The following is a 23669-nucleotide window of genomic DNA, read 5'->3' as shown; positions in this document are numbered from 1 at the left end:
CGGACAACGATGAATGGCATGGCGAGAGCGAAATAATCATCGTATTTACAATCCCTATCGGGTATTATACGTACGCCATCTGTCCAGCTAAACCTCCATTTTTTGAACTAAGTCAATCAGCTAACCCCCAGAGACAGAACCGCCTCACCCAGCCTCCAGCCCCGTACCTTCTGAAATACTCTAGGTGGCTGCAAATTTGCGTTGCCGAATGGAGGGCAGTAGCACATCAGCTACGGAGAGCAGCCGTGCATCGTCCCAGTACTGCCCGATGATTTGCAGGCCCCCGAAATCGAGCAATCTTTCTTCTTCATTAGCTGGATCGACCGGGATGTCCATGGGGATGCTGATCGCGGGCAGTCCCGCCAGGTTGGCCGGAACCGTGAAGACATCGTTCATATACGAATCCAGAGGCGTCTGCTTCATGACATCGTCGAGCAGGGGCGGAGTTGTCGGTGCCGTAGGGCAGAGAAGGAAGTCGACTTGCGAGGGCCCCAACTTGTCTTCTAGTTGTACGCTACCTTCCATCTCGCTCAGATCGAACTGCTGCTGGTCTTGGAGGGGATCTGGTAGCTTAAAGACGCGATCGAAATCTCTCTTGACCAGTCGGCGGACTTTCTGAGCCTGTATGAAGTAGTTGTCCATAGCTTCCGAGCTGAGGGTGTATGAGCCAAGTAGAATGCGACGCTTCACTTCGCTGCCGAACCCGGTATCTCTCGTCTTTGCATACAGTATCCCGTCGAAGACATCACTCCCACTGTCAGTATTTCGCTGTCCGTAGCGGATACCATCGTATTTGGCAAGGTTAGATGCTGCCTCGGCAGGCGCTATCACATAATAAGCAGATAGGGCGTTCTTAGTAGAGGGAAGCGAGACGGGGACGACGCGGCCCCCTAGTTCCTCAATTTTCTCAGCTGCTGTCAGCCAGCCCTGTCGTATACGTGGGCTGAGCTCGTCTATGTTGTACTCTAACGGTACGCCGAAAGTCAGCCCCCGAACCGCCCCTTCTTGAGCCGGGTTCCAGGAGGCGAAGCCTCTCCTCTCGGCGGTACATCTCTCGCGCACTTCGAGTGGGAGGGAGGTTGGGTCCTTGGGGTCATGTTCCAGATAGAGGCCCTGTCCCAGGATGGCCTTTCCGATCGGCGCTACGGTCCTGGCGAGGAGCCCAACCGTATCCAGCGAGTTCGCGTAGGCGACAACACCCCAGCGGGACAGCATCCCGTACGAGGGTTTGAACCCGACGGTGCAGGTATAGGCGGCCGGCATGCGAACCGAGCCTCCCGTGTCGGTGGCCAGGGCCAATTCGGCTTCCCCCTTCCTCACGGCAACGGCACTACCTCCTGAGCTACCTCCGGCCGAGTATTTCTCTAGACCGAGCACATTGTGTACAGGCCCGAATGCCGAGGTGGTGGAATGAGTGCCCATGCCGAACTCGTCCATGCCACTCTTTCCGCTTATGGAGGCGCCCCGCTGCCTGAGTTGGCTGACGATTGTGGCCTCGAAGGGGGTGTTGTTCCCCGCGAGGATGTTGGACGCGCATGTTGTAGGGAAGCCAGCAACGGCGATGTTATCCTTGACTGCCAAATGCAGGCGGCGATGCGAGACGACGGCTGTCCTCGGTCGAGCTGAGATCACCCTACGGACGGCTCTAATATGGGGGGCCTTGATATAGGTAGACATGTGGTCTGGGTGATGCTGGGCATAGGGACCTGCCCTTCATTGGCGGTCTATACCAAGCTTTGCCGGCGCCTACCCTCTGCGACTTGCTCGGTCTGAAGCTGGAGGGGTTTTATTTTTTGGCGAGTACTTTGCACATGTCACTTTTCGCTCTGGTGGTTTAATTGATTCGGGGCTTACTAAGGCTACCGCCTACCTGTACCTGCCTGTACTCATAGTAGTAACAGCCTATTTGTAGTTGCCTGGTTTAGAATGTACCTCGATACCTTCTAGTCTTTAGTATTCAGGCACCAATGGACCTGCTGGGTAGAAGTACCCGGTACTAACATTATACCATTATTAGTGCCAGAGCGGGTCCTGGATTAGGTACCTACATTTATGTGGGTTGACTGGATCCACGTGCCGGAAGGAAGCCGCGTTGCCTGTGCCCTATAGGCTGGCGTGGATAGAAGTACCGAGTACATGGGTGCTGAGTGGCAGGTTGTGACGCAAGCCGGAAACGTAAGAGCTTGGCAGGTACCTTGAGGTCTCGGCTCAGGAGGCCCGGTCGGTCTTACCTCTGACAACTCGTACAGCCTTTGGGAAGTCATCATCAACATCGTCCAGATGCGACGAGGCAGGTACCTAGCGTAGCACTTGCCTCAGGCAACTTGACCGGTGAAGCCTGCATTAGGTGCCCCGTAGCCCTCATAGCAACCCAACAGCGGCGCGTGCTCCCTTTTCCATCGCCGATATTATCTTCAGCATTTACACACATCGTATACATAGGTATCCCCCCCGCCGCTGAATCACCGCCGAACCCGGTCTTGACAGTGCTGGGTGATAACGCTGCGTTGCCCCGAACCATAGTCGAAGAATCGAAACACCTCGGAAGACATACGCCATGATTCCGAGGCCTATCCTCGTTACTGTGTCCCTGGCCGCCGTTGCCAGCGGAGCGCAGCCTGGTGCTCCCGCGCCCGTCACCGTTCCTATGCGCGATTTGGAATGGGGGCAGCTCAACATTATACACACGACCGACACCCACGGCTGGCTGAGCGGCCATTTGCAGGAGTAAGACTCGCTTGATGAGATATGTCGACTTGCTGATCGCTGCTGACCTATCCCCCCTCTCCTCTAGACCGCAGTATTCAGCCGACTGGGGCGACTACATATCCTTCACGAGCCATATGCGAAAGAAAGCAGACGAGAAAGGCGTCGACCTCTTAGTCATCGATACCGGCGATAGAATAGAAGGAAGCGGGCTGTATGACGGTTCCGATCCGAAGGGCAAATACAGCTACGACATCTTCACTCAGCAGCCTATAGACGCTCTCTGCACTGGGAACCACGAACTCTACCAGGAAGGCTCGGTCGATCGAGAGCACAACACTACCGTTCCGCGCTATAAGAACGCGTATATCGCATCAAACCTCGACTACATAGAGCCCGAGACGGGCAACCAGATCCCGCAAGCTCAGCGGTACGTCAAGTTAAAGACCAAGAATCTCGGCTATAACATCATCGTGCTCGGCTTTCTGTTCGACTTCGACCGTAATGCGAAGAATAGTGTTGTGAAGCCCGTTGAAGAGGCTATGAAAGAGGAATGGTTCCAAACCGCTATTCGCGAGAAGCCCGATCTCTTCCTCGTCCTTGGCCACATAGGCCTTCGTATGAAGGAGTTCGAGCAGATCTTCAAGGTGATCAGAGACCAGAACTGGTACACCCCCATCGCCTTCTTCGGCGGCCACGTACACGTGCGAGACGCGAGAAAGTTTGACGACAACGCCTTTGCGATTGCCAGCGGTCGGTATTTCGAAACCATCGGTTGGATGTCCATCGACGGCATCAACAAGAAGAGCGCCAGCGACATCTCGACCGAGGCTACCGCGACTTTCAAGAGACGCTACATCGACAACAACCTATTCGGTCTCCAGTACCATACTGGCTTGAACGAGACCACTTTCCCTACCGAATTAGGTCGTAACGTTACCAACATGATCGCTAAGGCCCGTAAAACTTTGAAGCTCGATCGCTCGTTCGGCTGTGCACCTCAAGATTTGTGGATGAGTCGTGCCCCATACCCCTCAAATTCCAGCATATTTACCTGGCTCGAGACCCAAGTACTTCCCGACACCATTGTCAACGAGGAAAGGGCCAATTTTTCAAGGCTCACCATCGTCAACACCGGCGCTATCCGTTTCGACATCTTCAAGGGCCCCTTTACCACGGACTCTACGTTCCTCATCTCGCCGTTCATTAGCAAATTCAACTATATAGCCGACGTGCCCTACCCCGTCGCCAGCAAAGTTATCCAGCTCCTGAACAACGGAGGACCGGTTTTCAATGGTAACCATTCGCTTAACACGAAGCACCTGACGATTCCCGAACGGACCTCTCCATGGGTGATCTTGAACACCGTGGGCGAGGAAGAGGTACCGCTTCCCGCGCTGTTCATGGACGGTGACGGAGCGATCCAGAAGCCGCTAGGCGGGGGCAACGACGATCCTAGCGAGGGGCCTCAGTTGACTCAAGGATACACCACACAAGATGATCTTGGCACGGACGGCGACGACGCCGTGCACGCACCCATAAGATTCTACGACGTACCCAACTGTATCGAAGCCAAGATCGCCTTCCCCCCTCCTCCACCGCCGGCTCCCTCACCACCGGCTCCTACCACAACCGCAACCACGTCCTCCTCCTCGTCTCCGTCTCCATCGTCGTCGGCGGCGGGCGCCAGCGTCGGACCGGACCCGGAGAAGGTAGACCTGGTATTCCTCGACTACGTCCAACCATGGATCATCCCGGCACTGCAGTTTAGCGGCGGCGACTACAAAGTCGAGGACGTGCAGCTGTACCTCAACGCGACGCTGACGGATCTAATCGCCGGGTGGGTCAAGGAGAACTGGGAGGTGAACTGCTGAGATGTTGCTGCTTAGCTGCCCAGATATATATATATATATATACATATACATACATACGTATGTGTGTGTGGAATCGAGAAGGAATATAGCACAGCGCCGGCGATGGGTAAGCCTAGGCGCGGAATGTTGGATATTTCTCTTTTTGGGGGGATACGGAAGGATATTGGTTATGGTCACGGATACGGGATATAGGCACGGATCTCGCACCAGAAGTATTTTAACTGTATGAACTATCATTATCGTTATTACTATTATTCGACGGGGCGCCGTGTCTCAATCCGTAAATACTCGCCAGCGCCGTAGCAATCGACAAGTCCGCTGTAACTCGGAACTACATAAAATTACTCTTACAGCCGGAAGAGGGGGAGGTGGAAACGGTAATTGACAACTCGCAATGCAACCAACCATGCCGATTAGGCCCGATCAACCCGCCAGCCTGACAGCCATGCTTAGTATATATTATTATATATCCGCGGGCGCGGCGTGCGTAGCATGGCACCATGACCTTGTCGACGCTCTGGCGGCTTCGTCCAGGTTCGCAGCGGACGATACTCTAACTGCCTGCCTGTCTGTCCGTAGGGCTAGGCGCCACCTCTCCGTCCTGCCCACCCTCTCTCCGCCCGCAGTTCCCCTCCGGACTTTTCTTTCTCGGCGCGAACTCCTCTTCCCGCTCCCGGCTCGCCTCGCTCCGTCGTTTTCCGCTTCGCGCGCGCACGCACCGATAGCTCCATACGGAGGAAGAGGGTGGTGGGGAGGACGGGTTAACTGATTGAAGTGGCACGCCCCAGAACCGTAGCCGGCCCGTGTCCGGACGCGAACAACGAGCCGGTCTCGCTGGGCTTGGGAACGACGGCGGCTGTTATCCAGATGAGAAAAGGCCCGGGGACGAAGACGGCGAAAAACCACCTGCGCAAGGGGCCGGCCTTCTGCCGTGGCGATCGGGTGTCGGAGTTTGGACCGGATCGACGCGAGGAGGGTCTGGCCTCTTTGTATGCTGGAAATCCGTGGCGGGCTCGGGGCCTGCTGGGCCTGGGATTGATGTCCCGGCTGCGGTTGCGGTTGGGGCTGCGGTTGCGGTTGGGGCTGCGGTTGCGGTTGGGGCTGCGGTTGCGGTTGGGGCTGCGGTTGCGGTTGGGGCTGCGGTTGCGGTTGGGGCTGCGGTTGCGGTTGGGGCTGCGGTTGCGGTTGGGGCTGCGGTTGCGGTTGGGGCTGCGGTTGCGGTTGGGGCTGCGGTTGCGATTCCGGTTGCATTTGCTGAGCCTCGAGATCAAAATTAGGATCGGAACGTCTGTCTACGGCCGCGCCGCCGGCATCGTGCTCGGATCCGTCGACTCGGGTACTAGAGGCGGCGGCAACACACGTGCTTCTTGGAGGAGGACTACCACGGTGTTCACCAGCGGTTCCGTGGATTTCACCACTCCCAATCCGAGCTCCGCTACTACTATGGCTAGTACCTCCGCTAATAATCTCGTGACCTATGCCATCGGTGCTAGAGTTGATGTCGTAGTTCGCAGATTTCGCGACGATCACCGCGCTGGGAGGTTTTGTGATTATAGGAAGTTTTATGTCCTGTCTTGGCCCGTTTGGAGTACAGAGACTCGGCGTAGGCCGACCCATGACAATTAAGCGAATTAGCGTATAACGATCTGGTATAAGACGACTTTGAGTTGAGCGACTTGGGATTTCGGTTGAGATATCCTTGTGGCGAGGGGTAGAGGCTTCGGCTTTAGCGTCAGCGGTATTGACGTCAGGAGAGGGAAATGGCTCGGTAGTGATTAAGATTGGAATCTGTGGCTGGAGTATCTCTTCCCCGAGCTGGCCTGAATAACAATATGGTATTGCCTCGATTATAGGGCCGCATAGCTCGGCCTCCAGGTTGAACGGACCACCCCAGACGCTTCCTTCGCAGTCTCCTTCGCGCTGTATCCTAAAAGGGATGGGTATCACGAGTGGGCAGCGCTTGGGATAGCTAGGTTGATGGTTGGAAAAGCGCGTCCCAGGCCTAGCAGGGCTCCGGCCCGAGAGCTCGCTGTGGGGAGAATGGATAGGTTCGGTAGTAGAATTGGCCGCCTCTTCTAGTTTGTCCAGTGCTGAAGCTGTTCTTTCTATACGCTCCACGAAAGTACTGGTTCCTCGTTGGGGAGACCAGTGTCGGGGATGAGGAAAGTTCCGAGGTATCAACGGGCCTTTGGACGCGAGATCGTCTCCGGCCTGCGTCTTAACGGATGCTCCACCGGCGGAGGAATACCTGGTTTGCTGCTAGTTTTCTTTGAAAAGGCTGATCGTGCTCACGGGGGTGCCTATTAGTGGTATCTTCGACCCGTTCCGTAATTTCCCGCCAGGCGGGATGCGGAGCGGGAGAGATGTAGCGATACGTTGAAGGTGATCGCCATGTGGCCCCTAGGAGCACACGGGGAATAATGTATATGACGATGTTTTCTCTTTCTATGTTGTTTCTGTAGTTCTCATCGCTGCGGCCCGGGGGGGGACGGGAAGAGGAGTTCCGGAATGGCGTAAGGAGGAAAACGCGCTGCCAACCCGCTGAAGGGAAGCGCTATTGGATCTGGCCGAGCAATTTACGCTTTCTCCTCTCTATGAGCTCCTGCTGCACCTCCTCTAGAGTGGGCAGCTCCCACGCCTTCCCGTCGCCTACATCGCCAGGCAGCGGCTCCCATCCTGGAGGGGGTTCGGCCTTGCCCTTATTTAGTAGCACTTCAAAGGCCTCGCGCTCCTTCTCAGCCTCGTATTTTAGCAGGGCCTCGTCCTCCTCGTCGGGTGCATATCCGTAGTAATTCGCGTCCACGGCCTTCCTCAGGTCTTCGCGCGTCTCTAGCGGCTTCTCGGCGTCGTGTGCCCTCCTCTGCGCGGCCGCCTCGAACAACTCCTTGACGCCGGGAAGCTCCTTGGCACGTCCGAAATACCGGTACCCTTTCCCTCCTCCGGGTATCTCGCGGCCCGTCTCGTCGTAGATCTTGCCGCCGCCACGCATGTAATTGGGGCCGCCCAGGTTGCGTATCTGGACCTCCCACATGTGCTTCTCGCGCATGAGCTTGTTGATCTCATCGTTGAGATCCCGGATCTGGTAGTCGCTCAGGGCCGGGTCTTGGATGCGCGAGACCTTGCGGCTGATCTCCTTCAGCGTTTGGCCGCGCCACTTCTCGCAGGAGGGGATCGAGTCGACCTCGGTGATGATCTTGGGTCGCCGTGCCCGGCCGGCGTCGATGATGCCCAAGTCGGCGGCCTGGGCCTCCCGGAAGCGGAAGAGCATGGACTGAGCCTTTTCCGAGTTTCGCGCCTGTTGCCATGTGGAAGAGACTTGTTAGCTGCAGTTACTTCTCCTGAGCGCGAGAAAGATGGAGCCAATGGCACTGGTGACTTACCATTGTCGCGGATTATGCCCCGGGCGTCTCCTGGGTTGAAAATACCGTATGAATGGTCGACTGTCGACTGGGAGGAAAAGTGAGGGTGGAAGAGGGAAGAGCTCGAAGAAATGGTACGTTGGGTGGGCACCTTTTTTGCGGGCAAGCTATGTACCGAAGTACGTCTCTCATTACGTAACCATTCAGTATGTTCCTATGAGAGGTAAGGCTGTCATTGGTGTACTTAAGGAGGCAAGTATCTGTAGGCATGAGTTTATGTAAGGAGATACCTTGTTGTTGCTTTGGTTGAGGCTGAGAGAGCTGCCCTAAGAAAGTGGGCACGTGTGGCTTGTCGAGAGGGATTACTAAGCCTAGCCTTTCGGAACGCGACGCGACTGCTAGGTCGCACGTACCTTTGTATGTCCCTGATATCGATATATTATGGTCCTTGAGGTCACTGCACATCCACCCAGCAGTTCCATCATCTTTCGCTTTCTTGCCCCAACCTCATCTTTTCCCCTTTCACCCTTTTCTCCTCCTAGGAGACCAACAGCAGAGCAGGTCGCAGGAGATTCTCCTCATCGCCCCCCGCCCTGTCAGGCGACTGCCCAGCCCTACAATATTACGACTGCTTACCGATGGAGTTGACGGCCGATCTGCTGCTCTCCGTCTTGACGTGGTCGGCTGCGCAGTCTGCGACCAAAGCCGCTCATGCTCTGGTCCAGGGTCACAGAGAGGGGATCACAACCTAGTTGACATCGAGCATTCCCCTTTCCGAATAGCAAGTGCTACCAACCACCGGCATCTCAAGCCAGGGCTGGTCTCTCTAATATCCGTAACTCGGACCCCTATCGATCACGCATGGGGCTTCTCATACTACCTACCCTAGCATGCCTAGAGTTCACTGCATTGCGGGTCACTAATTTATGAGAAAGGGACTCTTAACGGACTCGATCCCTCGCTAGCAACCACGGTAGGATCGGCCAATATTTCTACTCTCTTACTATTATCCACGCGGCAGCAGCTAGCCAGCCAGCTATACCAGGACAATCCTCCCGCAGTCTGCCATCCCGCGGGCTAGTGCCTAGGTACGGCAGAGGCAAGAACAAGAACAAAACCACACAACTCGTACACCCTCGACCTAAGCCGTGATGAAGACCTCTTCACCGAGACTGCTGGAGCCCACACACGCGCATGCCGAGCGAGCGAGCGAGGCAGCCGGGCGCATGACAGCATCCAACCAAAGAACAGAGATCTGAGCTTAGTCGAGCGTTAAGGAAAGGGGGAACTTCTCCCCCTTCCCTCCCCAACATCCACCTCTTATTTCCCAACACAGCGTTCTCGTGCCCGCGGCAGCATCGGCTCCCCCCTCCCCCCTTTCTTTCCCCTCTTCCAAGATCCCGCGCGCCCGGCCATGACGAAAAAAAAATCACAGCACCCACCACACGACCCGAGGACGCGAGGCCCGCTCCGGCGGCGCCGCGCGCGCGTCCGGTGACGGCCTTTTTCTAGTTTTCAATCGGAGCCCGGCGTCAGGGTTGGGGTGAAGGGGGGGGTGAGGCATGCGTTTGCGGCCCAGCAGTGCCTTGAACCAGGGGATGATGATGGTTTGGTATGGGCGAGAAGATACGAAGAAAGAAGGGAAGGAAAAAAAAAACATACATACCCGGTGATGACCAAGGTATCCAAAAAGCCAAATTTGCAGACAGCCTGAACGAGCCCGGGAACGGGTGAGGGAATGGTTGCCAATGAGAACCTGAGAGCTAATCTGAGGGTACATGAATGTATGTGTGTATGTATGGTGCGTCTGGAGCTGTTGTTGATTCGATAGAAGATGAAGCTAGGTTCGCCTCGCTAGTAGCGTGGGAATACTACGCGGATTATCATGTTTTTGCCTTTTTTTTCTCAACTTCCACTGTGTCTATACGGGATGGCAGTAGTATGAGACAATACTAAAGAGGCTATAGCTTGCCTAAGGAACAGCAGATAAGGGCCTCTCGTATCACCCTCCCGACAGCACTATAGATCATGCTGTGAAGTTTACGTGTATCAACCCATTTCTCATTATACCTAGCCTGCATAAGTATCTATGGTTCCTCAGTCCAGTAAATGGTAAGCTCGTCTAATTCCCTCTTAGACCACTCCAACTCCCCTGTTTTTTTGCCCGTCCTCGCGTCCATATATCATCGACAGGAAACGGGGGTCTCTGGCCTCTCCACCCGACTAACTTCGATAAAGGTCTGGATAGATCTGATGACTTCTGCCACCTTAGAGTGGCCTCTATCAACAACACATATATCGGTGTCTTATCGTCGGCGGTTCCAAGCCTGCCCATGGTAGACGAAGCGGGAGAAGTGTAGACATGACATTGACTGCATAGATGACTCCTCTTGCATCTGTTTATTCTTTTATTTTCCGCTCATACCTGCCTCGTGCACATTTAAATGCTAGGCAGAAATCCCTTACTTACTTTTCGGTCGTTTCCGCCCCCTTACTTTACGGTGAAACATCCGTCACTTCAACTTTACTGCTTCTTCTTGGACTCCTTGCGCGCGTCGGTACTTGGCGGTTTGCTGTACAGCCACAGGGCGCAAAAAGAGAGCCATCCGGTGACGGTCACACCAATGCCGGCGATCCACGGCCAGGCGCCACTGATGACGTAGCTGCGGGGCCATTCATCATGGGCAATGTGTCGCACGGAAACGGTGTTCTTCTCCTCGACGTTGCTGTAGAAAGGTCTCTTGTAGTTGACCTTGAAGTTGAAGATGCCGTGCTGGTCTGGCAGCTTGAACGATACGGAATATGTGGTGCTGTCCTCGGATGAGATGGTCGGGTGCAGTTTCAGCCGGTAGAAAGGGGAAAGCATGGAGAATTCCAGCTGCAGGTCGTCCGACTCGGGCACGGTAAAGGGGATATATTTATCCCAAGAGTACTCGGATAGCGAAATGGAATATGTCTAGCCTCAATGTTAGAGCATTTTCGATAAAGTGAAGGAGGGATACGAGACATACCACGTCATTCTTGATACGATAAATCTTGGGGTTGCTCGCGTTACTTGCACCTGGCTCATTCAGGTGGTGCTCGATCCAGTTCACTCTCAGGACACCCGTCTCCTTAAAGGTCCAGCCCGACACCTGCTTGGAAAACTCGCGGTTAAGGGTTCCAGCTGCCTTCTTCTCGCCAACCTTCTTCACCTTCGCGTCGAACCACTTGTCGCTCAGCATGTCGGCCGAGCCTAGGACGGTGAAACGGGCCGAGTTGCGGGCCTGCAGAGTGCTCACAAGGGAGAGCTGGGCACCGCTGGCAAAGAGGTCATCGATGACTTCGGCTTGCTCCTTGGGATTGTAGCTGTAAGATGTCGAGGGAGCGCGCAGGATCGGGCTGAGGAGGGCGCCCGGGCCGAGGGCCTGGCCCATACCGTTTGGAAAGGCGATGAACTCCCCGTCAGTTGAAGTGGGGGCGAAGAAGTCCTTGATATCTGGCCGGAGGGGGCCGGGTGGCGGAAGCAGCAGAACGTCATGCTTCTCCGGTGAAGACGAGATATCGTAGTTGAAGTGGTCAACCACTAGGCCCTGTCGGTCGGGAGGTAGGTGGATGTCTAACTCGAGGAGCAGGGAAACAATGGTTGTCGGCGCAGGCTGGGCGGCGGAGAGGGCCAGTAGGATGTTGCCGTTCGCATTGATGAAGTCGAGCAGGATCTTGGGCGTCAAATTGGGGCCCAGACCTTGGGGGCAGTCAGCGTCAATAGAAGCCAAGAAGCCCGAACCAACATGATAGCTGGGTACATACCCTTGGACTTGGTGGGCAGGAATAGAATATGGTCATAGGATCTCTCTCCCAGGTGGAAGACACTCAAGCCTTCGCTCTTGGGTGTCTCGTAGCTGATCTGGAACCCGCGGCCTATCTCGCAGTATATGGCATCAGTATCGAGCGAGTCGCAGTAGCACGCTGGCTCAAGCATCTGCCGAGAGGCAGGCCTAGCCTGGTCGGGCTCTATACGTACCCTCTAAATCACCAAGAAACTTGGAGTAACTCTCTTTCTCGGCGACGTCCTCAAGGATGACCAGCAGACGATCCCCGGTGGAGCTGATTGCGTGGGAGAGGGCAGCCAGGAGGAGGAGCAGGAAGGAGAGTAGGGTCTTCATGTTGGGCAGGTTGTCTCGGTGGTGAGTTGGCTCTAGCCAGAGAAACAAGGCAGAGAGGAGATGGGCGCGACAACACGAGAAGGGTTGCGCATGGGAACCAGCTAGAATCGTAGGGAGCGTCTCTGGTTGCTATGGGTGCCGCTCTGCCGGTTGCTGTGTAGTTGTGCTGTGCTGTGTTGAGCTGGATTGGGATTGCGGCGCTGTGACGATTCATCCATTTATCACTTTTCTTCGCCGTTGACGGTAACAGCGAGCTGTTCCTTCTCTGAGAAAAGAAAGCTACAAGTTCGCGACTGCTCTGCTCGTTTAGGTAGCTGCTTGCTTTGTCGGGAGGTCTGGCATACGTAGCCCGTACCTGCCAAGATCTTTTTCAATTGTGGTAGGTACATGGCATGTACATCCGTAGGTACCATACCTCCCTGGACCTTTCACTTGGGCCCTCCATGGAGGGACCTACGTACCAATGTAGGTAGCAGTGCACTTAGGAGGTACCTAGGTGTCTACCTAGGTTCCTACCAAGGCACAGCACGGCAGGTTTAGCTCCGAGAGTCCGATGAGGATGTCCTCGCCGCTACGTCTTAGCTAGGTACACCTTACCTAAACCCTTAGGTAACCGGATACCCGATGCCTCATTGGTGATATCCAATCCCACACGCCCACTCCCCGCCCGGCCGTTGACTTGACCCTCTTGTCGCAAGCTCAACGCACCACCTCCCACCCAGGATCGAGAGAGAGAGAGAGAGAGAGAGAGAGATCGAGACGCACACACGTACACACCCGGCGCAATCGACAGACGCGCAGACCATGTCCTCCGCAACGCCGCAATTCTGGGCCGGCCCCCTCCGGTACCTCCGCTGGGCCACGCGTGAAAGGCCCAACTACGTCTGGCCCGTCGTCATTGGCGCCGCCGGGCCCGTCGTGCTCTTGACCGTCCCGCCCACCCTCGAAAAGCTCGGCTACCGCCGCGCCCCCCCGATCCCCATGACCTATCCCAGTGCGTCTCCCGTCCCCCCTCTCTCCCGTAGCCCCTTTGCATCTTGGTCCCTCCCCGCTCCCTCTCCTCTCTCCGAGCTAGCCTCCTCGCGCCGCTAGAAGCCAAGCTAACGCAACGCCCGCAGTCCCCCCCGGCCCGAGGAAGACGCTGACCGGCTACGACGACGAGTAAAGCGCGCCCGAGCCTGCCCCGCAGCTTAGTAGGACGAACTACCCACCAGGAGCCGTGAGGGGCATGCGTTTGGATGCGCATGAGAGGAAGAGAGAGAGAAGGGGGGAGACGGAGGATACGCAATTCGGCTGTATATCGACGCACTCGCGCATTTGTAGATGTTATACTACGGACCCCCGAGACAAGCAAAAGGGAAGAGCTGGGGGGGGGGGCACTCGTCTAAGAATGATTGGCCGATATTTAGGTCCGGGTTCGATAGACATGCCTTCGGGAGAAAGACTGACAGAGGCTGTAAAAAGGTTCCCAGAGGAAAAAAAAAGTAAAAGAAACAGAAGACGGAGAGTATGCCGATTCACATACCACCCAGACGAACGAACGAATAACCAGAAACCAACTCGGAATGTCGCATGTGCCTTGCCTTGGTCAAATCATATTTTGCACCTGCTTGCCTTCTTCGCTGCATCGCACGGCTAATACCGCCCGTCCACACTGCTCTGACTCAAGAATCGATTCTAATCCCGGCCATCCGTCTATCCATCCATTCCATTCCAGAGGCTATGACGGCAAACAGACCTGCCGCCCGACCCCGTCACACCGGATACGAGGGAGCCCGAAATCTCAATGCAAACGCCGGTCTATGCACCAATGCCTTTCGACCGAAGCCCCCTTTCCCTTCGCCTCCCCCCCGCCTCATCTCCCCGTTGCGCTTCGGGGGCGAGCCCTATCTCTCCCGCTGGATCAAATTCCATTCGTACTAGATAGGTAAGAGTCATTTGTTAGCTTCGTTCACGGCAGCGCGCCCAAGGCTTATCCGTATATCTACTTACTACTCGCCCATCGTCGTCTCCGGTGTAAACGAGCTGCGGCATCGGCGTGATGCAAGTAATGGCCGCTTCCGTGTTCGTCCCCGTCTCGGTGCGCGTGTCGATGTGATCTAGCCGCCTCACCAGCTCGAGAATCCACTTCCCGTCCTTGACCACTCGCTTCCAGATGTTTACCTTCCCTCTCCGATGTCCCGTGAAGACGAGGTAATTCTCAAGCCATTCACTTCCCGATCCTTCGTAGAACGAGCACGAGTATACGCAGTCATCGTGCTCGGAGCACACGTTCTGGTCGAGTATTAGGTCGCCGTTGATCGTGTACAGCGCCACATTAGGCCCCGAGCACAGCATGATCTCGCCGGACACGTCGTTGATACGAGCGCACTCCACCGCCCGGGTGCTCGGCAACTTCCGCATAAACTCGAGGCGGTTGAGGTCCCACAGAAACGCGTGGCCGTCCCCGGAGATGGTGACCAAGGTGCTGAAAGCCTTGGACACGGCGATGGTCGTAACCGGCGTTTTATGTCCGAAAAGCGACGACCGGTGTACCAGCTCAACAGGTTTACCCGACGCAGTCTGTATCGTGAAAACAGACACGACGCAGTCCTCGCCCGCCGTGATCAACGTCCTAGAGTCTGCGACGACAATACACGATATCTGACCAATGTGTAGGTTTTCACTCACGCCGGCGCTCTTCCGATGTTCGGTGTGGTAGAACCGCACACTATTATCCGCGTAGCCCCATTCAAGATACTTGTCGAATGACGGCGGAAGATTGAGCCGGAATGGGGAAGAACACAGGAGGCGATCCAGTTTAGGCGAGTAGGTTAACGATGCGACCCGTTCACGACTTTCGAGGAGCGGGTGGGGGATCCTCGCAAGAGCATGACTAGACGTATCAAGCCTCTTCGCCGGGAACGAGACGTTCTCCCGCGGTGGGTGAGGTTTGGTGAAAACCTGGTGCGGAGTCTGCCCGAAGTTGTGTATGATGCTTGTGGTAGCATGTCGTTCATCAGAATCGGTAATATTGTCCAGGTCTTTGGCGCCGTAGTACGAGAGGTAGTGAAACACATTCAAGTTCTCTACGGCAGCTTCGCCGCGTTGCTTGTGACCGAATATCAAGTCGATCCAGAGGTGAAGGTTCTGGCTTACGTACGGGCTCTCGAGCGCCTCGCGATGTTTGGCAATGAATATCTTCGGGTCACCTTTCGCCCAGGGAGGCAGTTCGACGTCGTTCACTCGTCCCCCGGAGCCTTGGCGTTCCCCAAAATTGTATCCGTTGACGTTCGTTAGGAAGTCTGGGAGATAGAAGAACTCGGGTATTAGCTCCCGCACGTCCGAACCATTATCTTGGGAGGATGATTTCCATGACCCTTCGATCGAGAAGAAGAGCCGATCCGCGTGATCGAAGGAACCGCCCTGCAGAAGTATGAAAGACTGCACAAAGGGAGGCAGCCGAATCAGATACGACGCGACAATCATAGCGGATGAATAATGCGTGCCATAGTGGAACGGTGTCTCGCCAATTTCAGCTAGAGTAGAATACCTCGACTGATAGTCGGACTGGCGTCGCGCGGTCTGCGCACCCATAGGTTTCGAGAGATCTCGAAATGTGGCGGGATCGTCCAGGTTCAACTCGTCGCCGGTGTAGTCTGCCAAAACCCACGGGAACACCGGATACTGTGTGAGGTCGTTGAATGTCCGGCCTGCCATTGTATTGACAAGCATCAGATAATGGAAATTGGAAATCTCGCCCCGTTGCCATCGGCGCATGATAGGATTCCAGGGGGAAGAGTTGAAGATGCTACCAAACTTGGATCCGAGTGTTTGGGGCGAGTCTTCGAACACCTTAAGAGATTCTAGGCGCCACGCATCTTCTGGGTTGGGCAGCGAATTGACCCCCGACGTGTGCGGAATCTTATTGATGAGTTTCGTGAAGACTTCGTCTCTCATTACCGAATTCTTGGCAGTCAAAAGATAACTGCGACCGTCGGTGAAGAAAATCTCGATCGCCACATCCCGGAATAAGAAGCGGCGCTTGGATATACTGATCGCATCTTGCCATTTCCAGCTCCGTGAATCCTGGGCGCTCTGTGCGGACGTCTGGCGATTCTCACTAGACTTTGACCCAGTAATGATTTGAGAGAACGGGTCGCGTTCTTCAGGAGGTGCCTCCCAGACGTTGACTATTTCCCCATCTACGCACTGGAAGAAATTGTCCATTATATAAAGGGCATTCTTCCCGACGAGAAGGATACCCTCAAAGGCCTCGAGACCAATGATGCGAGAGATGTTATAAACCTGTTGTACGGCATCACCTTGCTGCAGGCGTCTCATTACTCTCCGGTTCTTATCTTCAAACCCGTCATCGGCTGCATTCGGATCATTTGGATCATCTATCAGTTCGAAATCGTCCTCGGGGACGACCGACTGCGCTGATTGTTCGGGATCAGCCCGAGCACCGGCCACGGAGCTATCGGGTTCATCTTCGGGGCCGTCGTCTAAGTTAGCGATCTTCGCCTGAGGGGTGGACGACGTGGTAGTTTCTGTCAAAGCGGTAACTATGGATGGCAAGATCGACGTGCTTGGCGCGTGGGCTGCAGCTGATGGCTGGTCAACTGTTTTCCGCTTCGGTTGATACTGGTCGTGGTCGGTGGTAAGATCGGGCAGAAGCCGAAGCCGCATGCGGTGGCGGCCTTCAGTCCTATCAAGCTTCCACTTAGAAGGGCCAGGTTCATACAAGACGGCCCCTGGTCGGTTGAGGTCTCTTTGCATTTTTGAAAACGCAGACGAATAGAAACCGACATCGTCTTGTTGATCCTGCATGAGACGCTGGTGTTTGAAATGCTCAGAAGCATATATGGACTTCATCCATGCCGAGTTAGCCATGTCATGCCGTAGGAGGACATTATCCCGCTCAAGAGTCTCCAAGTGCCACCGCTTCAGTGTTTCTTTCCGCTTCGTTAGTCGCGATTTGGCCGTTTCCGACGTGCGTTGGTTTTCTATGCCAACGAATTCTTCCCAGGCTCGTGAAATTCCTCCTAAAAACAGCGTGTCCAGCGAGGGCCGGTGTTGATCCACCCACTCAATGAAAGCATCGGTGTCCAGCTCGGTGATTTTCTGGAAGTCGGTTATTAGCTGAGCCTGATCCGAGGTCGTTAAGAGGCGAAACAACGAAGAGCATTCGTCGGGCTTCTGGACTAGCATGATGCGCCAAATGTCCACAGCAGCGAGCCGCACAGCTTGCCTGGCGTCAATTAATTTAGCATAAAGCTGGTACCAAAAGAGCTTCATGTAGTCATCATCAATGGACATAGACTGCAACACAACCATCTGCCAGTAGAGTATCTTTTCCATCGAAAAGTTCGCCTCAATCTCTGTAGTCTGTGGGTCATCCATCTCTGATAATCTCAACAGAACCAACTTGAGGAACGAGCCTCGAATAGTCGACACTGCCTGGCTACAGAGCCTTACGGTCTTCATTGCTGCTACCTCGGGTTTCTGCAGGTGCTCCAGCAGGACTCCGGCGAATTCCAACATCGACTCGGTCCCGTTCATGAACCATCCCTCGAAGATCGCTTCAACCATGTGGATACTGAATCTAGCCATGTTGGTAAGTACTTTCGGTTCGCTCAAAGCCTTCCAGTCGAGCTTAATTGTCGTGGAAAGGTGGACGATAGTGCTCTTGAGCACATATGACTCGAAGTAAGCCTGATGCTCCTGGAATCCGGGAGGGACTTTGAGGAAAAGTCCAAAGCCGGGGAATTCTTTCCGAACTAGCAACTGGTCTATGAAAACGTTGATGACAAGTTCCAAAATGCCATCTACTATACCGTGTCTAATGCTCTGCTCGGCAGCTCTCTTCTTCGGCGATATCGCGTGGACGAGGCGAACCGGACTGGCTTGAGTGGAAGTTTGCGATGTCAGAATGAAGGAGGAAGCCTTCCGCAATTGAGTTCCGCGGTGGGCAGTCCCACTAGTCGGGAGCGATGGATTGGCTGCGCTTGAGGTCCTCACTACCGGAGCTACACTCGAGCTGCCGGCAGCTGGGCGAATGATGACATCGCTTCCTTCAAAGTTGAGTGCCGAATCCCCGGAGTTAAGTTCCGTCTCGGGATAGACGGGGTCTGCGCTAACAAGAGCGGGATAGAGGGCGGACAGAAGTAGTCGTACGTAGTCTGAAGACAACGCAAAGTCTCGGAAGTCTGCTGATCGGGCATGAAGGTCTACCATGAATCGAATGACAGTCTGGAGGACGGCGGCATCGCCGGTAGGGCGTTCGGCTGGTGTGTGCATCGCCTCTGGAGCAAAGTTTAGTTGAGCCCTATAGCATACAGGGTAAAACTCACGTCGCAATTCCAGTTCCTTCTGCAGTAACATAGACCGAGCCCGCGGCCTTGTAGCTGGGTATTCGCGGGCTGCTGTGCTTTGCTCGGCGAGGCTAGGCTCGCCCGAAGGCGAAGTCGGATCTGCTTGGCTCTTGAGGACGTCTTTCATGCCGTGCTGAATCATGGCCGTGATAATCGGCAACGCGTCGGGATTGGCAATTTTGCACTTCCCGAACGTCTCGAGCATGCTGAAGAAATCGAAGCTCTTATCGAAGTCTATCTCCGCAACATCATATCCGAAGAGAATGCTGAAGCAGATGGGCCAAAGGGTTGGGATGTCCCACCATCGCTTAAGGTGGTAGGCCATGATATGGAATCCGCCAGTCTTCCCGGAGAACTTGCCGATATACGTCGGGCCGTGGGTAACTAGAAGCCTGGCGAGTATCTTGCAGCCGTTTACTACGATTCCCGGGTCGTCCTCGGTGAGGAGATACAGAAGCCACTGGGCCATCATCAGCTTAGAGTTTTTTTGTGATGGCCATGCGTCAAGTACCTTATTTGTAACAGTTTTTGCAAACTTCCGGATAATTGCTAGGTTTCCTTTCTCGCAGAGCAGTTGGCTGTACATATCCAAGAGACGTATACCAACATATTTTTTCGTCAGCAACCGGACATCGTCTCTGCCGGTCCCATTGGCATGGGATGGGCGTCGCGATGTGACGCTCCGTGAACCGGGTCGGTTTGTCGTTGGCTTCGGGGTCCGCGAAACAGGCCTTGCGGGAGGGTGGAAAGCATAGGTGATAAACAGAGCAAGCGACTGATGGACTTCGGTGTTGTAGTTGCACTTGACGAGGCTCTTCACTGTACTTATGAAAAAAGGGAGGACGCTTTCAAGTGGAGGCTCGGATTTCACGGCATCGAGTAGCCTTTTTACAATCCCTAGAAACAGGACGCGTGTCAGTATAGAGCACGATATTCGCCTAGGCCGTAATACTCACGCATTCGAAGCAGCCGGCGGTTGTTGTATTGGTGATGCTTGCTCATCACAGCGAAGCTCACGAATTGCTTGTAGTACTGCTCTTGGACTATATGTCCGCACTTCCTCCAACCATCAAAGTCGACGAGGAGGACGCGATACGCCAGAGGGTTGATGATGACGGACTCCAGAGGGTCGTTATGCTTGTACCCGACAAACCCCAACACAAGACTCAGCAGTTGAAGACATAACTTGTCAGTCTCGGTCTTGTCAAGCGTTAACCTGTCCGTCAAACTTTCGCCCGTGGTAGGTCCACCAAACCCGAGCTTGGCTTTGAGCAGAATCGCCAACGTTGCGTATCCTCCGTCTTTCTCCATGGCCTCGCTGTTCCGCCAACTTGAATTGATGCATAGAAATACCATCTCGACGGCGCGGACTAACGTGTCGGGCGACGAAGCTCGCTCGACAAGCCTCAACGCAAGCGGTGTGAACCCGGCGAGCTGCCAAAGGGCATCGTCGAAGAATTGAGGAGTCACGACGATCGGGTTCCCAGTCAGCACCGCCACGCCATTTGAGCGAAGCAGCGCATCGTTGATGGAAGGCGACGCAGTGTTGATGGCTATGCCTGTGCCGTTCTTCAGGACCATTTGCACCAAGGTGTTGGCGGGCCCGCGTGATAGGGCGCGAAATAGCTGGGACTCCCCGAAATGCTCCTTCTCCCGAAAGATTGAGGACGGCATTACGCTGAGAAGAATGTGGCTCTCCGGGACCACATGGCTGCCTTTATCTCTTATAACTCTCATGATATCGGAATCATCTTTTCCGGTACTGACAAGGTCGTTGCGTAGTCCCAAAGCAGCAGATGCTCTATATGTCTGGAACCCGCCGAGACAGTCTTGGAAATTCCCTTGATAATGTACGCCTAACCGGCTAGGCACAGAGAGAAAGTCATCGCTCAACACGTCATCGAACAAATGGGCAGTGCCGAGAGACCACTTTGACTGTATCAACCCGGCGCCTAGGTGAGAAGAAAGCTCTCGTGGCGTCCCCAAGAATGACTGGACCGGCAACGTCTTATTATTAGAGGAGGTGAAGGACGCAAAGCTTTCCGTACTCCCGTTCGACAAAGGTGGAGAGGCAGGATAGGAGGCTCGTATTTGTTCGACGAACTCGCCGTTCACATACAAGGAAGCTTTGCTGGGCGTCATTGTCTTGGGTCGTCGGTGAGCAATGGCGACGTGATACCATCTACCTTCTTTAAAAGTGAAGGTTCTAAAACGGACACTCGGCCGCTGAGAAGTCACTGACGTTTGTAAAATGAAGTTGCGGGTATCTTTCTCGAGATACGCGAGGAGGAAACAAGTTTGGGTCGAGTCAAAGGCCCCAAAAATTGTAGTATGCGACCTCGGGTCAAACTTGTCAACTCGCACCCAAGCAGCGAAGGTATACCCGGCGGACGACTGAGGGGGGAATGGGCGGCCAAGACTTGGTAACTCGATAGAAGAATGCCCATACTGGGACAGGTCGAATTGGACAAACGGTGGGCCGCCATACTTTTGCATTACTTCCAAGCAAAAATCTGACGAGTTTAGAGAAGGGTTGAGTAGAAGCTGTTGCGCGTCAACGAGCTGGTTCACGCCAAACGGCACGAGAGATCGGCAGAGGGTTAGGGCCGCTTCTCTCTCGGCATCGTTTAGCGAGGAATTCTCTTCAAAGGCGAGTTTTAGGAACCTGGACAGAACACCAGTCTCGTGGACCAGGCAAAGGTTGGCATTCGAAGCATCCACGATCGATGAGAGGACCTTAAGTACGAGGAGCGATACCGTATTCTCCAGAGCTCTGCTATCACGGGGAAGCGATTCCCAGAAGTCTATAATGGTAGGGATGACCTCGGGGTTTTGCAGAGTCGACTTGGAGCTAATGGTCTTCTTAATCCTCGCCTCGATCGACGCCATATGATCAAGGCGGGCAATTTCGTGGTCCTCGTTCCTGGTGCTGTCTACCCCAGTGCCGATCTCTGTAGGCCCCACCAGGACCCAGGGGGTGGTATCCTCGAGCAAGATCGAGCAGCATAGTTGATCCAAGGCGCGGTCGTTGAGCGCGAGGGCGAAGAGCTTCCCAAATAGTTGGCAACTCGTCCAAAGATCCGAGTCGCTGCCGCCGAGGCCAATGCTTGCTATAGCCTGCTCTAGAGCATCCCACCCACCGTCCTCGACTCGCGTGCGAAAATACCGTCGGTTACCGGGATGGTTCCGAAAAGCAGCCCCTAGGGCGTCGAACACGGCGTTGAGGAGGTCAAAGCAGCCCTTCTTTTCGTTCTCGTCCCGCTTCTGGAGGTTGTAGAAGCCAGAAAAGGACCGCAGGACATCCAACAATCGGTGGAAGCCTCGGAGATATCTGAAGTCATCTTGGACGGAGCTTGGCGGTGTGGTCGCCGACAGATGCTGTTTCACCTGGCCGATCTTGACAAGCAACGGCGCGAATATCGGATACCCGTTTGCTGCGGAGTTTGAAAGAGCGGAAGATACGGAGTCGAGGAGCGTCTGGAGGACTTCGGTGGCTTTGGATGTGGGTAGGGGCGTCGACGCAGATGTCGACGATCGGTAACGGCCCGGTCTTAGCGACATGGTGGCGGTGACAAAGAAGTAGTCTGCGAGACGGGCGAGAGTTGTGATTTCTTCATATTACACGAGCCGAACCTGCCACCGCCCCGTCGGGGGCCTAGGCTGTTGCTTACACGGGAGGGCATCAAAGGCCCGTCGAATCGGCTCCCGTGAGGCAGGGCAAGATAAGGGCGTTGTGCGAGGGACAGTTGGTGCCGTGTGGACTCGGGCGGGCGGGAGTTCTGAATTCGGGTCTCAACACGGTGCAGCGATTGCGAGGGCGGCTCCGTCAAGACCCCAAAATCACCCAACGACGTGTTGCCGTCGGCGGATTCGGGCCCTACAAGTTCGTGAAGGTTAGTCGTCAGCCTTGGGAGGTTTCCAGAGGTCGGTACCGAATCCGAGGTACCTCCAAGTAGATCAATCAGAAGGACTCGGGGCGCCTCTCCTGTTTAGGCGCACCGCTTGGGTACTCCCCAACTGCTACCATCGCACGCAGTATGGGAGGTACCTCTCAGGAGGTGGTGTGGGGCATTGTGGCTTGCATTCACGAGTTGACGTTGCACCTAAATTTACTTGGGAAGGCATTCATCCAACCCCGCATCGAGTACGCAGCACCAGGTAGTCTCATAACCCCCTTTACAACCGCCGTCTAGTCGGTTCAACGGTGATTATTCACCTTCTAACTCAATAATCACTGTAACTATCACTTACACTCGCTAAATATACGACGATGCTCTCTAAGCATAATCCCCCTCCCCTCGTTGATCGTTGAAATCGACGAGGAAAAGTAGGGTGGTATTCTTGGGTTAACATGACCTCATCATACTTCCTTACTTGGGGTTCCTTCAAGTCGATTGGAGACAGCTAGGTACGAATACCCGGTCGAATCGACTTCATTCCTAGGCCGTGTTGTCAGGTAGCTCTTCTCGATGTAAATAGGTAGCTATGCGACTGCTTCCACGGGCTACGCACGGCTACTAGAAATGAGCAGAGTAGGCTCCCATCCAAACCATCGTACTTATGCTTTGCAGGGACGAGACCATGGCCACTTTGAACCACTGAGTGCGCCATCCTCGAGCAATCGAACTACGCTCAACAGTTGGCCCGGTTGTGCCGTAGGAAGCGGTTCGATCTGCCCGGAAGGGAGTGCGCCATCGCGAGGGAGGAATTCGATTCCGCACCGTGACGGACCCGGCCGGGTCGGCGTCTGCGGCCCACACCATCGGTGCTTACCTCGAGGCCAAGGTCGTGCTCAACTACCGCAGGGACTTGACCGCCTTATCCTTGATAGCAGTTGGCATCGGGGCAGCCTCATCCAAGTACCTATCTCCGTCGCGATGGCGTCAATCCTAGGCTTTCGAGCGGTATCATCTACTATAGGTAGGGGGCAGCGGTGGCTCGAGAACTTGAGAATCTGGATTCGAAGAGAGGTAGTTGAGATGCGCTCGGTGTTGCTCTGAGAATATACCATGGGGTTGCACGAAGGCGGTAGACGTCAGGACCTGTCCGTGTCCTCCCAATCTCCAAGCGGCGGCCGGGCCAAATCCTAGCGTCAATAAAGATCTCAAGTCGACATCCAGCCTTCCTCCGGTGCGTACATATGTGCGAACGCGATAACATTGGGCGGTTTTCTACCCCTATGCAGGGTCCGGCCAGTCTCTTGCCTTCACGTGCGCATTCATCCAGCAC

The 23669-nt window shown here is 54.9% G+C and overlaps 7 protein-coding genes across 7 annotated transcripts; 2 read left to right on the top strand and 5 right to left on the bottom strand.

Moving 5' to 3' along the window:
- Positions 1-42: 42 nt before the first annotated feature.
- Positions 43-1919, bottom strand: GGS23DRAFT_207282 (amidase signature enzyme). Its single transcript, XM_051511849.1, has one exon. It carries the CDS (start codon positions 1675-1677, stop codon positions 181-183), a length of 1497 nt encoding a protein of 498 aa, XP_051369776.1. The 5' UTR covers positions 1678-1919; the 3' UTR covers positions 43-180.
- Positions 1920-2240: 321 nt separating this feature from the next.
- GGS23DRAFT_578642 (Metallo-dependent phosphatase-like protein) lies at positions 2241-4634 on the top strand. The gene is made up of 2 exons (XM_051517000.1): positions 2241-2727; positions 2795-4634. The coding sequence occupies exons 1-2, from the start codon at positions 2558-2560 to the stop codon at positions 4578-4580; spliced, it is 1956 nt and encodes a 651-aa protein (XP_051369775.1). The 5' UTR covers positions 2241-2557; the 3' UTR covers positions 4581-4634.
- A 177-nt stretch (positions 4635-4811) lies between these two features.
- GGS23DRAFT_207276 (uncharacterized protein) lies at positions 4812-6666 on the bottom strand. The gene has a single exon (XM_051511848.1). The coding sequence runs from the start codon at positions 6195-6197 to the stop codon at positions 5043-5045; it is 1155 nt and encodes a 384-aa protein (XP_051369774.1). The 5' UTR covers positions 6198-6666; the 3' UTR covers positions 4812-5042.
- On the bottom strand, positions 6666-8212 carry GGS23DRAFT_207263 (Isy1-like splicing factor). The gene is made up of 2 exons (XM_051511847.1): positions 7961-8212; positions 6666-7875 (listed from the first exon to the last, which is right to left on the bottom strand). Exons 1-2 carry the CDS (start codon positions 7961-7963, stop codon positions 7135-7137), a joined length of 744 nt encoding a protein of 247 aa, XP_051369773.1. The 5' UTR covers positions 7964-8212; the 3' UTR covers positions 6666-7134.
- Positions 8213-9976: 1764 nt separating this feature from the next.
- Positions 9977-12448, bottom strand: GGS23DRAFT_578638 (Dolichyl-diphosphooligosaccharide-protein glycosyltransferase 48kDa subunit). Its single transcript, XM_051516999.1, has 4 exons — positions 11943-12448; positions 11729-11839; positions 10951-11663; positions 9977-10895 (listed from the first exon to the last, which is right to left on the bottom strand). Exons 1-4 carry the CDS (start codon positions 12082-12084, stop codon positions 10464-10466), a joined length of 1398 nt encoding a protein of 465 aa, XP_051369772.1. The 5' UTR covers positions 12085-12448; the 3' UTR covers positions 9977-10463.
- A 440-nt stretch (positions 12449-12888) lies between these two features.
- On the top strand, positions 12889-13249 carry GGS23DRAFT_598938 (uncharacterized protein; the record flags this gene model as incomplete). Its single annotated transcript, XM_051518854.1, has 2 exons — positions 12889-13078; positions 13203-13249. 2 exons carry the CDS (start codon positions 12889-12891, stop codon positions 13247-13249), a joined length of 237 nt encoding a protein of 78 aa, XP_051369771.1.
- A 597-nt stretch (positions 13250-13846) lies between these two features.
- Positions 13847-22372, bottom strand: GGS23DRAFT_207162 (beach-domain-containing protein). Its single transcript, XM_051511846.1, has 5 exons — positions 19397-22372; positions 18952-19337; positions 18420-18900; positions 14077-18371; positions 13847-14003 (listed from the first exon to the last, which is right to left on the bottom strand). The coding sequence occupies exons 1-5, from the start codon at positions 21999-22001 to the stop codon at positions 13971-13973; spliced, it is 7800 nt and encodes a 2599-aa protein (XP_051369770.1). The 5' UTR covers positions 22002-22372; the 3' UTR covers positions 13847-13970.
- Between the last annotated feature and the right edge of the window lie 1297 nt (positions 22373-23669).

This window comes from Durotheca rogersii, assembly GCF_024521655.1.
Source record: "Durotheca rogersii strain YMJ 92031201 chromosome Unknown GGS23scaffold_20, whole genome shotgun sequence".
NCBI lineage: Eukaryota > Fungi > Ascomycota > Sordariomycetes > Xylariales > Xylariaceae > Durotheca > Durotheca rogersii.
This window is presented reverse-complemented; position numbering and strand designations above follow the sequence as displayed.

Bases quoted from the DNA above. Each gene is read 5' to 3' on its own strand.
- GGS23DRAFT_207282 (XM_051511849.1), bottom strand. From the start codon at position 1,677: ATGTCTACCTATATCAAGGCCCCCCATATTAGAGCCGTCCGTAGGGTG.
- GGS23DRAFT_578642 (XM_051517000.1), top strand. From the start codon at position 2,558: ATGATTCCGAGGCCTATCCTCGTTACTGTGTCCCTGGCCGCCGTTGCC. The intron at 2,728-2,794 runs GTAAGACTCGCT...CCTCTCCTCTAG, and splicing joins CTGAGCGGCCATTTGCAGGA to ACCGCAGTATTCAGCCGACT.
- GGS23DRAFT_207276 (XM_051511848.1), bottom strand. From the start codon at position 6,197: ATGGGTCGGCCTACGCCGAGTCTCTGTACTCCAAACGGGCCAAGACAG.
- GGS23DRAFT_578638 (XM_051516999.1), bottom strand. From the start codon at position 12,084: ATGAAGACCCTACTCTCCTTCCTGCTCCTCCTCCTGGCTGCCCTCTCC. The intron at 11,840-11,942 runs GTACGTATAGAG...ACTGCGAGATAG, and splicing joins GTTTCTTGGTGATTTAGAGG to GCCGCGGGTTCCAGATCAGC. The intron at 10,896-10,950 runs GTATGTCTCGTA...CATTGAGGCTAG, and splicing joins ATCGTATCAAGAATGACGTG to ACATATTCCATTTCGCTATC.
- GGS23DRAFT_207162 (XM_051511846.1), bottom strand. From the start codon at position 22,001: ATGTCGCTAAGACCGGGCCGTTACCGATCGTCGACATCTGCGTCGACG. The intron at 19,338-19,396 runs GTGAGTATTACG...TCCTGTTTCTAG, and splicing joins CCGCCGGCTGCTTCGAATGC to GGATTGTAAAAAGGCTACTC. The intron at 18,901-18,951 runs GTACTTGACGCA...ATGATGGCCCAG, and splicing joins CAAAAACTGTTACAAATAAG to TGGCTTCTGTATCTCCTCAC.